This window comes from Erigeron canadensis, chromosome 9, assembly GCF_010389155.1.
Source record: "Erigeron canadensis isolate Cc75 chromosome 9, C_canadensis_v1, whole genome shotgun sequence".
Lineage (NCBI taxonomy): Eukaryota > Viridiplantae > Streptophyta > Magnoliopsida > Asterales > Asteraceae > Erigeron > Erigeron canadensis.
In genome coordinates, this window is record NC_057769.1 from 9,190,658 (window position 1) to 9,208,203 (window position 17,546).

The window sequence follows — 17,546 nt, forward strand, 5'->3', positions numbered from 1 at the left end:
CTGCTGGATCTCCTGAACGCTACCGATACATTTATCACAACGACGGTGACAGTACTGTGGACTTGGACTATTCCGAGTGTTAGTATTATGTACTTTAATATTATTATATAGGTTTTTATTTATTTATTATGTAATGTTTTAGGGACTATTTGGCAAGGGCTATTTAGAGGCTTTTTAGGGCCTAGAGGATGGGGTTGTAAAAATAATCTCTTATAAATTGTTTGGAAGCTAAGACTCAGGCTTTTAATTAAATAAAAAACCCAAAAAGGCTTATAAATAAAAGTTCATGGAAGAAATTTCTAAAAAAAAGCCACAACCTTTATTTATTAAAATTACTCAATTACCCTCAAAAAACTTGCACTATCAAGTTCGATCCCCTTGTTCAGGATATGCTCTTTTAACTACTATAATGATTTTTAATTCATTGAAATTCACGATTATGCTACGCGCATGACTTATGTGAATTTAAGTAATATTCTTTTACTGACCATAATTCCATAGATCACATGTAAGTTTTATAAATTTTCTATATTTTTTCTATAAAGATAAATTATAGAAAAATGATTTTAGTACCATACTTTTCAATCAATCTATCATATATATAGCAGACTGTACAAGTCAGTAATGCAATATTGTGGTAAAAACATCAAAACAAATTGTACGATTATCACTTCCCTAAATTATGTCTATTAATGTAATTATACATTTTTTAGCTACATCCCAAAGCTTGTTTGCCAAACAGTTTTATAAATAGAGTCTCCAGCTCCAACCCCTAATTTCAATCCCAGCCTCTAATTCCAGCTCAATCCTTAGCTCCAGCTAGTTTTGTCAAACATATTCTTAGTATTATGTGTTTTTTAATTATTATTATGTATTTTTTTATTTATTTTATTATGTAATGTTTTAATTTAATGAAATTTTAATGTTTAAATAAGATAAAAGCTGTAGTGAGTGGTGAAGTGAGTGATCGGATGTCAACAAAATTTGGATGAGTGATGAGTGGGTGGTGGAGTTGAGATGACGTATAGATGATTATTAGAAGTGAGTGGCGAAAAAGAAGTAAAACATGGGATGCCCTCTAATATAAGGTAGATTGCGTGAATTTCGCTTATGCCAAATTTTATGGCGTCAATAGCATGCCCTTTTTAAAGTCAAACAATCAATGAACCGTTAATAGCCACATTCACTGGTGTCAATAGCATGTCTCTTTTTAAATCAAACTTCTTATAAATTTAAGTTATAATTAGTTAATAATATTTTTATATGTATATTATTACGAGTATATATGTATTTAATTGTAATATAAATTTATGTTTGATAAGAAAGAAATTTTAAATTGTTAAGAGTATTTTTGTCATTTTGGATATCTAAACTAAAGTAATTGAACAAGTGACTACTTTTTATATTATTTGATGTTATTTACGTAACACGGTGGCGTAACAAAGGTTAATTTAATCATGTAAAAAGGTTTTTGTCAACAATATTCATGTGCTTGTTTTTAATAAGTTTCTTTCAATACGACAAACATAATTTGTGAAAATTATAAGTAAATATTGTAATAGTTATACATACTTTATTATGTTGGTTGTTGAATTATGCAAGCCTATAAGTAATCTTTTATCGTTTTCTTTAGTTTGTCAAAATTTGTAAAGTTAAAGTAAGCTATTGATATACTCAAGTATCTAAGGGCAAGGTTGTAGTACTAATATTTGGCACATTGGCAAGTTTTTGCAAGAAGAATGAACCATTAGAAACATGTCATGTGGTCTTAAAAAATTTTCCGAAAATTGTTAAATTGTGATGGTGTAAAGCAACCGATGTGCCAAAGGGCTAAAACACAAACAATACAAAAAAAAAAAAGAAGTATACTTGCTATTGTGAAAATGGAAACCAAAAAGAGCCACAATTGGCTCCACTAGACTGATAGACTCCTTGCCAAAACTGATTACAATTTTTTCCTAATGGTAACTAATGATCCAAACCGATTACAATTTTGCACTAATGGGCTAAAACTTTGTTTTCTATTCAACGACAAGTGATGCTCCATGATCCTGTCGCCATGTATGTTATAGGGCTGGTGCATACGTACTCGCTCACTCTATAGCATGAATGAGATTGCATAATGAAGTGACGGTAATTCTTCCTTTAGCTCGGCTGTTGCTTCTATGGTGAGCATATAGAGAATAATAATAATTACATAGATGTCAACAAACTGATAACATATTTGTATTTTTTTTGGCCATTGGATATTTATGTTTGAGCATTTTCGTCTATATTGAAATAAATCAAAAGTAAGAAAGTATATACTACTAATAATGTTTCAACATAATGTTTTCCACCTAAACATTACTCATATATCGAGCATTATTATACCTGATTTGCTGTTGGTTACAATTGCAATGAGGGAACATTAAAGGTTTCCTTATTCCATGACTCGTCCTTAAAGATGACTAGTCCTAGTCTTTAGGATTTAACCCAACCGTACATTTAATATCCCTTATGTCTTTCAGTCAATTGTTGGTTACAGGTTCAAAATTTTTAAAAGGCATATTGGGAAGTCTTTGCCAATGAGGTGGAGCATGAGGGTTTTCTCTAGCATTAGTTAATTTCCTCCAAAACGGTAGTGAGACTTCCACCGTCTGTCATGCCCTCGGATTGACTGTGTTAGTGACGTGGTCGATCTCTACCGGACAATGAAGAGGCATGCCGCTGAATCCAATCACCACTGCTGTTCAAAAAAAAAAAAATGACTAGTCCACGTCACATTAAAAAAAAACCATCTAAAAATTAATTCCCTTAAAACCAACCTTATATATTCATATAGCTTAGCAATATCTAATTTCTTGCATTTTTAACCCGTACTATGGAATTAATATATTTAAAATAGTATCTTTCACCACAAAGAAATTCATTTAGATTCATTAAATAAAGATGTGACTCTAGAAACATATAATTTAAATCCAGTATAATATCAACATAGTAGTACTAAAATTCACATTCACATTATTAATAAAATCATTTCCAAGACACTAGCAATCATAAAGCCAAACCATAATAAGCCCAACACAAATATTGCTACAAAATGATATAAGAGTGGTAAGAGTGGAGGCGGGGGAAGGGCACGGGCCCGAGTGGGGTGACGTGGACACACCGTCGTCGGGTGTTTGGGGTGGGGAAAAAGGGAGCGGAATTGGGGTAGCTTCATCGAGGAGAGAGAAACGAGGTGGGGACCATGCGCAGGAAAATGAGGCAGTCGGAGGACGCCACGTGTCATATTGACCAAGCCCAACGGCTAGAAATCGGACCGTTTGTTTTTTTTTTTGTTTTTTTTAAACCCCTCACCCATCTTTTTATTTCACTATATATAACCCACATTTTTTTTAAACAATACAACACAAGACATGTTGTGATGTTAGAAATCGTTCTTAGCGAGAAACCGATCCCGTGATGTTAGAATTCGTTCCTAGCGAGAAACGCGAAATTGCCGCAAAATATGGATGGCAATGCCCTTTTTAGTTTCGTTGTTGTTTCATTCGAATAACTGTTGGACTTGTTTTTAGTTTCATTGTTTTTTTTTTCAAGTATTATTATGTATTTTTTTAATTATTAATGAATGTCTTTTTATGTTTTAAATTTATAGAGTAAAAATAAGTGGAAATAAAAATGATAATTTGAAAATTGGGATTAGGGTGAGTGGCGTCACCATTTTAGGTGATTTGGAGTGAATTGAGGAAGTTTGAGGTGAAAGATTTTTATTAAAAGATGGTGATGTAAAAATTTGAGTAATTTTGAGTCGAAGAAACCACTCTCACACCCATAACAATTATCCTTATATATGAAACACATTTCCAAATTCCAACTCGAGAAACTTTACTAGCCATCAATTTGATATCATGATCAAAAGTTACAAAAGGTCAAAAACTTGACTAATAACAAGTATTCTTATTTTATTATTATTCCACAAAACGTGGAAATCCATCTAGCTAGACAACCAAGTTAAGCTAACACAGTAACACCTACTCCCAAGTCCCATGTGCTTGCATTTACTAAAACCGCTACACAAATTTATTCAATTAAAACCAACCAAAACTTGTTGATATAATAACTAAAAAACCAGGACTTCTTCAACTTAAATTGAGGGAGCAGTTTATATCCCGCTTTTGACAGAATTGGGTATCGTTGTCGCATCATCATCATCATCTTTTTGAACACTTTCAAGCCCGAGCCCAAGCCCATTACAATCAAACCCACATCCACACTGAGGAGATTCAATAAACCCACTAATATCAAAAGAAGCAGACAATATACCAACAGATAAATACAACTCATCACCGTCACGACTAACTTCAACAATATTCACCCAAACAAACAACACTTTGACACTTATGCCCTTTAAATTTGTCAACTTATCTTTACTTATAATCCCACTTATTGTTGATTGGTATCTTAGATTATATCCTTGTACGGTATATTTACATGTTTCTGGTAAGTAGACTTCAAACGCGCCGGTGGTTTGGTCTAGTGTGTATCCGGTGACACCCACCGGAAGTAGGCCGGTCGGAAAGTCGTAGAGCTCCAGTGCTTCATAGGCTGTTGGTGGGTTGGTAGTGGTGGTTGTGGAGATTAGTAAAGGGAAAGATAGGAGGAGGATAAAGAGGAAGGAGGGCATTTTGGGAATAAAGTCAAAGAGTTTGACTAGTGAATGTGTGTGTGTGTGTGTTTTTGGTGTTGTGGGGTTTGTTGTATAGGGTTTTGTAGTTGTGTTTGTATGTGATATGTGTACGATGTATATATATTATCACACATTCTTCATACCTAACCACTAGTGTGTGAATTGATACATGTTTTTTTTTTTTCTCTCTCCAAGTTTTTGTGTTAGTAAAATCAGTAAATCACAATTGATCGATAGTTTGATACACAGATAGCAAAAAATTTATGGGTTCATGATCAAAAACTTAACGTGATTATAAATGATTACATATAAAATGAGTTACTTTAGCATTTTGATTTTAGTTTGGGTTACAATTCGGTTGTTTATAGGTACAATCTTATCTTAATATATATTATAAGACAGTTAAACTAATAACTTATTAACTAATTAAATTATTTAATTTCATCAAATTGACTTATGTCATTATTTAAATTAACTATAAATTAAAATTTCTAATAATCACTATCCAAATATATTATTATATTAATATATATATTAATTTGTAGAAAATTTTCATTAATTTACATTTTTTTATTTTCCATCAATAATTTACACATTTTTAACCCTGGATATTTAATGTATATTTATTTTTAGCCATTAACTTGAGAAATTTTTTTAAATTTATAATCATTTAATTAATTAAAATAATTTCAACATGTGAAATATTGTCTACAAAAAATTATATCAAAACCTAATGATTTATTAACCAAATCAATATTAACTCCATTCAAGATTCATTTTATCTCTAATAAAAAAAAGTACACAATTTTCTCCTTTATTATATATTAGATTTACGTATTAATGTTTATAGTTACAATTGTCACTCAAATCAAGAGTCTTAATTGTTAACAAAAAATATGGAAACAATCCTAATTGTTATCTAATTATCATAAGACGAGTGATTGAAAATAAACTATTCGTGTTATGAGCTCGTATTATGATCAAATACATATACTTGAATATCAAGTGCAGAATCAAAATTATGTTTATATTTTAATTCTTAATAATCTTTCATAATATTATCACATTATGAGTACAACTGCTTTCAAAATTATGTTTATATTTTAATTCTTAATAATTTCCTAGTATTTTATTTTTGGATACGGGGTTAATTTAGTTGAAACTTTAGCGGATAACGGGTAAAATACCAAAAAAAATAAATTAGAAAGGGGTGTGGCACTCAGGAGAAGTGCCAGCCATCCATCCTTTTGTGACTCACCGCCACCAACCCACTCACTTCTTCTTTTTCTTCTTCTTCTTCCTTTAACTCTAGTCTAAATCAAACTTCAATCCAATTCTATAATCATTCAACAATAACAATAACAATAATCTTCCATTATTCTGTTAAATTGAAAGATTGAAATTGGGTCGATTTCAGGAAGGAAAAATGGGTGGAGAATAGAAGTATGATTTTAATTTTCTTAAAGTGTGTATCTTAATCAATCAAATTCACCCAATGTAATAATAATAATCACTACAATTAGTTAACTAGTTAATTGGAGATTTAAGTGTGGGTGTGGCCGTGTGGGTATGGGTATCGAATCTCACCATATATATCTACCAATAAACTAAAACATGATTGAGATATTCTTAAAATGGCACGTGACATAATCCTTAATCGACACATGTTTTTTAATTTATTTATTTTATTAAATTAGCTTTTTTAATTGTATACAGATTCAATGTTCTTATTAGACTTATAATTAAACTCTAACTCTTGGCTTATTAATACAAAAGACATTATAACCTTATTTAATGATCGTTTTTTCACTAATAAGTTATCTTTTCTTCTTTCTCAATTCTTTCACTCTTATTTATTATATTACTTAAAATAAGTTATATCACTTATAATAAGTTATTAATATGAAAACTTAAAAAATTTGAGTTTACGATAAAAAAATCACAAGGCTATTTGTCGTCCTTTACTAGGGATTACAAGTTTTGATTTTAATATAATTCTAAAATTTTATGGTAAATCCAAAATTCTAACTAAACATACTTTATATTTATTATAATCGTTTATTGTAATTTAGCTTTGATCATCATACTTTAACCACAATTTATTTGAAACTCACGAATCATATATGAGACATATTCGAATTTTTTTATGATATAATATATATAACTATCGTACATCGTATGAGTATTAGAACTAGTCTTTTATAATAACTATAATATCATAGTATTAGAGTAGATAAGGGCTAGAAAATATTCGACCCCACTCAATTAAGACAACTTTTTATATAAGTTGTCATTGCTTGAATCAGTGTTAATTTCCCCAATAGGCCTATCTCAATCTCGCAACTGACTTCTTTTAGTGTCAAATCTCGACTCCACCACTTCATATTATACTAGAGAAAGTGTAAGTAAGAACTTAATGTGTTTTTCATAAGTTTTGGGTCTCAATACCTCGATGCGAGGGAGTTTAAATTGTAGACAATCTTGTCCTTATCACGACAGTGTAGAAAAATTGCTTCAAAGTTTTATGTAAGATAGATAATGACCTCCAACCTTATGAATCTTAAGAATAAGACTCTTGACAAACAAAGATGTTAAACATTTGTCTAGCCTTGTTGGTTTTTCACGTTCATATCTTACTACTAGACAATAAATTGTAGAAAATAAGCTATTACCTATTGTATACATCAAATGATTTTCACTCATGGTAGTTGATAAGATTTTTTTTTTTTTTTTTTCCAAATATGTAGGTATGTTTCTAACAAATGAAGTGCAAAATTTTTTTCGTTAACTTGCTATGTTTGGTTACTTAACACCAAACCCATTATTCATGTGGAAAAGGAAATACACTTTAATATGGTCGTAGAAGTCTTTCAAACTAAGTGAACAAATTATCAAGCATTTTTGAGTCTGATATGATACATGATTATCCAAAACTCATGAGTAATTCCGAAATAATTAAACATGGAAGAATTTTTTTTTTTTTTCAACTTAATTAAACTTTACAACCTACAAAACAGTGATTTTTTAAAAGAATTTTCAAAATTTTAAATTCACATCTCTAGTGGTAAAAGATACAAAAAAGCGAAGAGAAATATACATGTTTTTTTTATTAACGGAAGAATGCTAACACTTTATGAAATAGGTGTGACCACCCTGAGTTCAACACTTGGTAATGCCTTAAAAAGATTGCTTTCTTATGTGTTTGATGAGTATAGCGTTACAAATACTTCATCTTCAGATGTCTTCAGCAGGTTTGAGCCTTTGCTTCTTAGTATAGAATTCCTTAAAGTAAAATAATCTGACAACTGGAACAAAACCCTATTGATAAAAGAATATACATGTTAACCAACTCAACAATACCACATATAGTTTTATAATTTAAGTTTTATAAATATTTTCATATATAAAAAACGATGATTTATCACTTAACTAATTTTTAAAAGGGTTAGATATTTTGGGTTTCGTTTACTCGTTCAAGTTGCTTGTACCTTATACAACTAACAAGATCAAATTAATATCAAGCCAATAACATTGCTTGATATTAACTTAAGGAATTTCACAACACAATATAAAAGCTAAAAGAATGCTAGTGATTTTGTTTTAAACTAATAATCTGATTATTGCGTTTGTATAGTGAAAAAAAATGTTGGGCAAAATAACTAATCATCTACGATAAAATGCAGTTTTGGAAAGCGGGTTATTACATGTTTTCCAAAATATATATAGTTTTTAAATACATAATTTATTTTACAAACACAATCCGAACAACACTAAACATTTTTATACTAACTGTATTAAGTAATACCTTTTTTTCACCAACTAATAGGTTGATGACTTATTGGTAAAAGACTAATGGCGCGTTTAGTTAGAGAAAATGTTTTTAAGTTTTTCATTTTTAGTTTTCTAGAAAATGAAAAGGTTTTTCATTTCTAAAAAGCCCTTGAAAATTTTGAAAACGCGTTCAAAATGAAAGATGGAGTTTTCATTTTTTCATTTTGAAAAACTAGAAAACATGTTTAAATTCACCTGTTTTCTAATTTTAGTTTTATAAAAGGTTTAGAAAATAGAAAAGTGAAAACAAAAAATAAAAAAAACAGTTTTTTAATTTTAGTGCAAAAGTTGGAAAAGAGAATTTTCATTTTCTAGGAAAACTTTTTTAAAAAATTACAATTTGAACGCGTTTCCTGTTTTCCATGTTTTCTTGGAAAATGAAAATGGAAAAGAATGGAGTTTTCTTGAACTAAACGCACCCTAAGGTTTTAGATTTTGGAAAAATCTACTAGAGTTCGAAACTTACTTTCAACATTTGTGGGAGTGGATTATTAGAGAGTTCTCGAAAGTCCTAGGTTTTTTCCGAGATATGCGTAATTCAATCTCCATATATTGCCTTATTGGATGTTATTGGATTGTCTTGAATTATCTATACTATATTATAAAGCAAAAAACCTCTATATTTTCAACATTGAACTTAAATTTTCAATATTGATTTTAAGTATTTTCCCAGAATGCCCATCCTATCTATTTTATATTTACTTAAAATTATTATAAATCTATAATACCCTTTTTCTCTCCTTAAATCTCAACCAATCATTTTTTTTCTTTTTCATCCATAAATCATTTATTTCTCCAATTCATTCAAAATCTTTTATTTCAAAAACCGTACATCGATAAATTATAAAAATTATATAGGTTTTCTTTAAATTTCATGCTTTTTCATTAGAGATGTCATTCGATATACTTTCGACGAATTTTTAAATTCGAGACGGAACCCGTATGGCTAAGGCATTTGACTATCATACTTTATGACATATCAAATTTTATGATGTATCACAGTCTAAGACCTAGCTACCACCCCACCATCTCACCGCTGTAACGCGCGGGTACTTACTCTCGTGATGTTAAAAAATCCAAATAAATTGAAGGAATACCGAACGCCATTACAAGTTGGGCCAATCCAATATTGGACTTTGGGAGCCCATTAAAAATGAATCTACTCAGAAGTCCTAATCACGAGTATATCATAAATAAATAAACCCTATTAGGTTTTCCATTTTCCCTGTCCACAAACCACACATTTTTGCACAGCACCAAGCTCCGCCGCTATCATGGTATTCCGTTGTCCACCCTCTTAATTTTCTGTAATAAATTATATACATGTCACTTGTTAATCCTTAAAACTTTTGTTTCTTTGTTTAATGTAATAATAGGGTATCGATCTTGTTGCTGGTGGGAAGAGCAAGAAAACCAAAAGAAACGCACCTAGATCCGATGACATCTACCTTAAACTCCTTGTCAAGGTTCAATTCATTTTATGTTTTGTATTTATATATCAAGTTTTTTTTTTTTTAAATAATAAATGATGTTGATGGTATGGAACAGCTGTACCGGTTTTTGGTGAGGAGGACTGGAAGCAACTTCAATGCAGTGATATTGAAGAGGCTTTTTATGAGCAAAATCAACAAACCCCCCATTTCTTTGTCTCGTCTCGTTCGTTACATGTCTGGAAAGGTTACAACTTGTTCTCTCTGTTTTTTTTTTTTAAATAATTAATTATAAAAAAACAAGCATATTATGAAGATTTATGTCATATTGATTAGTAAGATTCTCATTTGGTGTTTCACACTGCCCTTTAACTAAGTTGTTTTGATAATTTAGGTATTAATATCTAGAAAATGTTTGGTTATGTCATTTTTGTTATTTATAGCTACAATATTTGATGTATTTTACATAAGAATGACTAATTTACAACAGTTTTCCAAGTTTGATAACTAAGTTTGTGGGTTAGTTAATGACTAACTTCTATACTACTTATTGAATACTTGTATTTCTTTGTGCATAAGTAGTGTAGTTTAGATTTATGCCTGCATCTAGGGTTGATATGATATAAACTAGCAATAGGGTATTTCATATTGGTGTTTCAAGAGTGCTCATTAGAAAATTGGTTTTGAGACTATAAAGTTAGTAAAACGCTCCATTTGCGATGAATTTCACTATTAATGTTGTGTTCGTCTTGAAAAATGAAAGTTTAATACTTTCACCAAGTTTATAGGCCAAGATGATAAAAAATAGCATTTACAATGACCAGCTATTGTGCAGCTAGTTAATGAACACCCCACTGTATTTACTGCCACCTTTTCTGAATTGATCAATTTTATAAACACGATAGTGAATTTATTTTAATAAATATGTAATGCTGGTTATGATGTTTAACTTCTGGTTGAATAGGATGACAAGATTGCCGTGATTGTGGGCACAGTTACAGACGATGTTAGGGTTCATGAAATCCCCTGTCTCAAGGTAACTGCACTTAGGTTCACTGAAACCGCAAGAGCAAGGATAGAGAAGGCCGGTGGAGAATGTTTGACTTTTGATCAGCTTGCTTTAAGAGCTCCACTTGGACAAAACACTGTATGTACTTTTTTCTTGATGAACTAAGCTTATACTGAGTTCTAATTGCTATAACTGTTACATTATTTCTCAAGAATGCTTATCCCTGCATTAATTTCTTTGTCATTTTGTTTTTGAACAACCAAAAAATGAGTTGTAAATCCTAAAATTTGACTGAAAAATGCTACAAGTGATCTGTTTCCAGTTTTGTATATATCACCATTCACCAACAATAATGTTTCATAAGTGTACACTGCATCTTTTACATCACACTAGTTAGTGGTGTATAGATAAAAGTGATGCACTTTTATCATCTCTTTGTTTAAGTTAAATGATAATTGTAAGTCTGTTATGTTTGAGTTATCGGGCTTGCTTTGTTGTTAGATATGGTCAACTTATTTATTGCCCTCTTGAGAAAGTTTTTGCATTAGTTTGTGCCGAAGTACTAAATTTATTTTAATGCTTTATAATATGTGTTGGTTGTTTGGTTTAGGTTCTTCTTAGAGGCCCAAAGAATTGTCGTGAAGCAGTGAGGCACTTTGGTAAGGCTCCTGGTGTACCACACAGCCACACCAAGCCCTATGTGAGATCAACTGGAAGGAAGTTTGAGAAGGCCCGAGGTAGAAGAAACAGCAGAGGCTTTAGAAACTAAGCTATTATCTTTGTTTTCCATGAATCAGTTTCAATGTTTTATTTTTCCAGATTTTGAATATTGTCTTCTTGGTAAAACATTTAGTTTTCGTTTGGGTACTTGCTATGATGAATTTTTCGTGGTTAACATCCGTCTTACTATGGGTAATGAATTGCGGTTTTGACTTGGATTTTAGGCATTATTTTTCTAAAACTGTTTTTGGTCTTTAGAACAGCATCTGTTGGTTCTTATGATGCTTGTTTGGCATATGTTCTAGGGAAATAATATTGTTACCATCTCTTTTAATCAATTTACCAAAATCATGTACTAATTGAAAGGGAAGTGATATTCGTACTGTTATTTTGTTATTTTTAATTGATGTACCACAGAGTACAAGTTTTATAGCTGACTTTACAAGCAATTGATGTGCAGCTGTGTTGAATTTATCAAATAAAATGGTACTGATATCATTTCCCTAATTGAAAGGGATGGTACCAATATCACTTCCCTTTGTTTTATGTTTATCTTTAATACTGGCTCTTCACACTGAAATCACACAAGTCCATAAAATCAGTGACAGTCTTGTGGCAATCTTTAGGTTTTTTTTGTGTATGTATTTCCATTAGTATGACTGTTAAAAGTTGCTAAACTTTAGTTTGATTTTCTCTGATGATTTTACAACCTTCCCAGGCATCTGCATGCTGGATGGTCAGAACAAAAGTCCTGCATAGTTACTATTTTGCAAAAAGATTAATAATGTTATATACTTATTTAACTTTATATTTCAATGTTTTAATCATTAGTTCTAAATAAGATTGGTAACCGGGTTGGTTGGTGCAAGGTTGAAAATACCAACATGAATCTGACTTGATATCAAAATGGGGTTGAAAAACTTAAATGTAACTCCTAACTTGCCAAACTAACTAGGTGGATGAGTAGTAAAACATGTTGTGTCTAGTCATAAAGGTCAAATAGGTTGGTTTCATCTTTCAAGATGATATGTAAAGAATACACCATCCTAACTCAGTTTCTTCTATGTTAGGTCAGGTTTTGGATTGTGTTGAATATTGCCAAACCCCCATTTTGGATAATGTTTAAGAAATTAAAACACTAACTTGACCAAACCATAGGATTTTTTTCTTTCAAATTAAAATGAAGTTAACTAAAAGATTTTCTTATTAAAAAAAGTTGGTTAAAACGATTATTATTTCAAAGTGATAAACATTATTAATCTTTTGATAAACAAGTTGTACAATCTAGCACCTCATTGTGATGTTATTGGATGCTGTTACAGTTTTATACAAATGCAAGACTTTGTTACCGTGGTCAGTTCAGCAAAGAAATACTAGGACGACTTTGACATCAATGCTTTCTGATACCAATTGCAACTTTTCAAAATCATCAAATAGCAAACAAATAATGTCCACTCGATCAGTTGGGTTTAATTGAGCCCACATATCTAAAGTAAATTTTTGGTTGATAAATAAGCTTATACTTCTTTTATGTAGAAGTGGGATTAATTGATCATGAAAAGACTGATCAAAAAATTTGTAGGGACAAGATGTCCTGGTTTAACTTCAAATTTACAAATGGTGTCACATCAAAGTATCAACTGGATTCAAGAAAAAAAAATGATCAAATACATTCACATTCAAGTTTAAATCTCAAAGTTATAAACTCATGGCACATCCAGTAGAATTCTTTCATGGTTCAAGAAAAAGAAAGCAAAAAAGTACATGTCTATGGAAGTATAGAACACACTTTTCGAAATCATTGATACAACAAGCCCAAATGCCAGGTTAATGTGAGCTTAAAACTTTGTAATGAAGTCGTAAATATGGTAGTTAATCTCTTGTGACTTCTCTTGGTTTATGAAGTGACCAACTCCTTCCATCACCACGACTTCTTCCAGCCCTGGTACCGCTTCCTTGAATCCACCACCGTGTATGTACTCCTTTGTTCCCGGAAAGTGATACGTGAGATCCAAGTCTCCTACTATGAATTTTACAGGCACCACTATCTTATATTTCGTCCACGCAGCACACAATTCCCAGTTTCTGCAAAGATTCTAAATATTTTAGATGGAACTTAAAGAACTTGGAATTCCCTTGCTCTGTCCTGTTAGGTTAATATAGGATATTCCAAATTGTCTTATGTCAAATTCTCTTGGAATTTTTGAACAAAAAGAAAACCTTAGTTTTGCATACTTACAGATCAAAACAACGATAGTAATTGAATCCTCCACGGAACCCTGTGGCACGAAACTTAGATGCAAAATAGTCAAGGTCTTGTTTTGTGAACCAAGAAGGTATAGTATACGGATGTGGGTTAAAACACTTGGCATAGTCTTTAGGCAGCTTGGGTGCACTTGGATTTCGATTAAAATAACTTGCGGCTAGTTGTCTTTTGGTATCGACCTTTCCATACTCTTCTTCCCACCCGATTTCCTGTAGACATGTACCATTATCATAACTTCTTTACAAATGTAAAATCCTACAAGTTGTAAGTTGGATGATCATTGCACAACAAATTGCCTTTTTTCTGTCCTTTCTTACAAAATGATGGTATACTTTTCTCTTTTAAAGAGATAAGATTCACATAAAGGTTCTTAATATTTATATACTGTATCAAGTAACTTATTAAAGAACTTTTGTATATATAAAACTTAAACTTAACAGGTTTCCAATTAATCTAAGACTAAAACATACATATCTACATGATATACTATTATGTATAGATAAACTTAAAAGACTTCTATATATAGGAAGAGTATTTATGTACGTACTACACTATTATTTTTCATTTTTTTTAAAGCCAATATTAGGAAGTGGCGACATAGCTTTTTCTTCATAATTTATAACTTTGGGTGTGCACCTTAGCTTTCTCTCTATATAGAAAATACTAATGATAGTGATGGCAATGCCAGATAGTACAATATATCCATATAATGACATTTCACATGTATGTACATATAAATATTTGGTTAAAATATCTATGCATACATAAGGCCGGCATAAGGCTGGACGGAGTGGGTTAGGCACCACACCGGTACCGGTCCGGTACCGAGAGGAACACTGCCCCGTGGTACCGGTACCGGTTGGGTGGTGATCGGCATGGAGAGGGCTGTCCCCGGGTCTATCCCCACCTTTGTTACCGTTTGTTGAACGTTACTTCTGTTTTTCTTTTTCTTTTGGCTGCCATGGAAATTGATATATATATATATATATATATATTTATGTGTATATGTGTGTGCAGAGTTGGGAAAGAAGACAAAAGACTCACAATCGATATATGTGGTATATATTAAACTCAAATTTACACTTTATACCCTAGAGTTTAAGCTATTTATCATATTGGCTCAAAATGTTTTTCCTATATTCTTGTTTTTTGTACATAATTATTATTAATAGTATTTTAAATTGATTTTAACTGTCTATAAAATGTTTAAATTTATAGTTTTAAAAACTATTTTACTAATATATTTAATACACGTACACACACATACACACTACACAAATACACACTGACACATATACACACACATGTATATATTATTATTATTTGAAATAAAATAAATAGAAATGAAATTAAATAGAAAAGGGTGGGGAGGAGAGGGGAGGGATGGCGAGGTGCTCCTAGCAAAAGGGGAGGGGAAGAGAAGAAAAAATCTGGGAGGGGAGGGGAGGAGTGGGGAAGCCCTCCCCCACCCTAAGAAGTGGTAAACACCACAGAAATCATGGGTCCGATCCTCATCCCATGCAAAGGTTGGAGGGTCTTTTTTACAATTTAGGTGGAACATGGAAGCATCTCTTAAAAAAAGGCCTTCGGAGACTGAAAAATAGAGACAGATTTTCCTGTTTTCTATAGGCTGGTACTTTCTACGACTAAGCTGTAGTAACTGAATAATCAACAACGACTGACTTTTCAGTCTCCGAAGGCCTGCTTTTTTGTAGTAGAGGTAAGGTCTGCCTACATCTTAACCTTCCCCATACACCGTCGAGGTATTGGGGCACTAAACAGTTTCTTTCTTTACAAAAGGCTGACATAAGGTTTTTTCTTATTCAGGCCGGTTAGTTAGAGAAGATGAGTCGATTTATGGCTCAGACGTATGCATGCGGCCTAACTGGGTTAACCGTGACTGTTTTAAATTCTTTCCTGCCTATATTTCAAGATTTTGTACCTAGCAGAATTCGAATCTCAAATATTTTACAAAGAGGTATAGCAGGATGTTAGCCACTACGTCTTCAAGGTGGCCTCAAACATATATATACGCATCAACAATAATACTAATACAGTGAAACCTCTATAATTTAATACTCGATAAAATAATAACCTCGATAAAATTAATAATTTGTCTAGTCCCAACTTGGGACCTATATAAAATCGGACCTCAATCAATAAAATTATAAGATAATAACTTTTTTGAAACCCTAATGTAAATATATTAATCTCAATAAAATTATAAATTAATAATTCCTTAAATATTTCAAAGTTTTAGCATTGTCTAGTAAAATAATGAATCTATAGTTACTTGTTTTTTTTTTGGAACTTGGAATCTAAATTGAGTTCATCTTTAAATTTTCTCATCGCATTTAAGAGTTGAGGCATTATTTTCTCCTATTGTAACAAAAAAGTTGTGAAGTGTTCAATGATCTTTTGAGAGTGTTTTATATTATAGTTTGACTAACTTTCAGATCAAAAGTTTTGTCAAGCCACTGCACCAAATTTTTTTGGGTACATCCTTGATGATCTCTCTAATACATGAATAACAATTTTTGTTGCTGATTGGTCATGGACTCATGGTTGATTTTTTTAACACCTTTTAGTTTAGAAGCCATAGTTGATGTGACTTTAAACCTATCCTTTGGCATTTTATAGTGATAAATTTATAATCATGTACATTGAACTATCTTTAATTCAAAACAATGCACTTGACAAGTTCATTTAGTTTAATGTGTCAACATAAATTAAAAATGAAAATTAAAAAGGGAAATTTTGAAGGTTATATATGAATATCTTTAAATTAACAATTTATTAATATTTATCGATATAATAATATGTCAATAAATTTATAAAAAACCTCGGTCCCGACATTATTAGTTTATAGAGGTTTTACTGTAGTTACCAACAAAGAAATTTTTTTAAAGTAATCACCTGGAACCTGCATACGTAGAAATCGTCACCAAAAGTCTTTCGATAGTAATCTAGCGGTTTAACCGAAGGATCCCTAGGAGTATAGACGACACTCATGTTAACCAAAGCCTTAATACGGTCCGGTCTAAACAAGCAAAAATACCATGAGATTATGGCACCCCAGTCATGACCAACCAAGTAAACCTTGTCTAACCCCAACGAGTCAAGCAAGCCGACTAGGTCCCCGACTATGTGTAAGGCCGTGTAGCTAGTGGGCAAAGGTGGCGCTTCTGTGTCACCAAAGCCACGAAGGTCGGGGGCTATTGCACGATAGCCTTTGGATGATATAAACAACATTTGGTGTCGCCACGTGTACCATAGCTCCGGGAAGCCGTGAACAAATAGCACGGCCGGGCCTTCTCCGATCTCGGCAACATGCATATTGATGCCGTTTACTTTGATGTTACTATGTTGTATTTTGTCCATGTTGTATTTGTGTGCTTAGAATCATTCTTGGTGTAATTGTGTGGCTAATATATAAGGAGTAGTGTGAGCTTTGGATTTTACTTTGTTGGATTACATATATGGCTTTTGACGTCCTTTATATATATACTTTTGTCGGGCGCATGATGATAATACTATATGGGCCATATGGCCAAAGGGTAAGTTCACCACAAGAAAACTTGTCTTTTACTAGCATACGTATTTTCAAAGCAATTATGT

The 17,546-nt window shown here is 31.7% G+C and overlaps 3 protein-coding genes across 3 annotated transcripts; 1 reads left to right on the forward strand and 2 right to left on the reverse strand.

Moving 5' to 3' along the window:
• Positions 1 to 3,845: 3,845 nt before the first annotated feature.
• LOC122582221 lies at positions 3,846 to 4,752 on the reverse strand. Its single transcript, XM_043754582.1, has one exon. It carries the CDS (start codon positions 4,667 to 4,669, stop codon positions 4,148 to 4,150), a length of 522 nt encoding a protein of 173 aa, XP_043610517.1. The 5' UTR covers positions 4,670 to 4,752; the 3' UTR covers positions 3,846 to 4,147.
• Positions 4,753 to 9,686: 4,934 nt separating this feature from the next.
• Positions 9,687 to 11,837, forward strand: LOC122581365 (60S ribosomal protein L18-3). The gene is made up of 5 exons (XM_043753586.1): positions 9,687 to 9,780; positions 9,880 to 9,969; positions 10,052 to 10,180; positions 10,898 to 11,080; positions 11,553 to 11,837. The coding sequence occupies exons 1-5, from the start codon at positions 9,778 to 9,780 to the stop codon at positions 11,709 to 11,711; spliced, it is 564 nt and encodes a 187-aa protein (XP_043609521.1). The 5' UTR covers positions 9,687 to 9,777; the 3' UTR covers positions 11,712 to 11,837.
• Positions 11,838 to 13,322: 1,485 nt separating this feature from the next.
• On the reverse strand, positions 13,323 to 17,384 carry LOC122582132 (epoxide hydrolase A-like). The gene is made up of 3 exons (XM_043754490.1): positions 16,845 to 17,384; positions 13,902 to 14,137; positions 13,323 to 13,747 (listed from the first exon to the last, which is right to left on the reverse strand). Exons 1-3 carry the CDS (start codon positions 17,307 to 17,309, stop codon positions 13,501 to 13,503), a joined length of 948 nt encoding a protein of 315 aa, XP_043610425.1. The 5' UTR covers positions 17,310 to 17,384; the 3' UTR covers positions 13,323 to 13,500.
• Between the last annotated feature and the right edge of the window lie 162 nt (positions 17,385 to 17,546).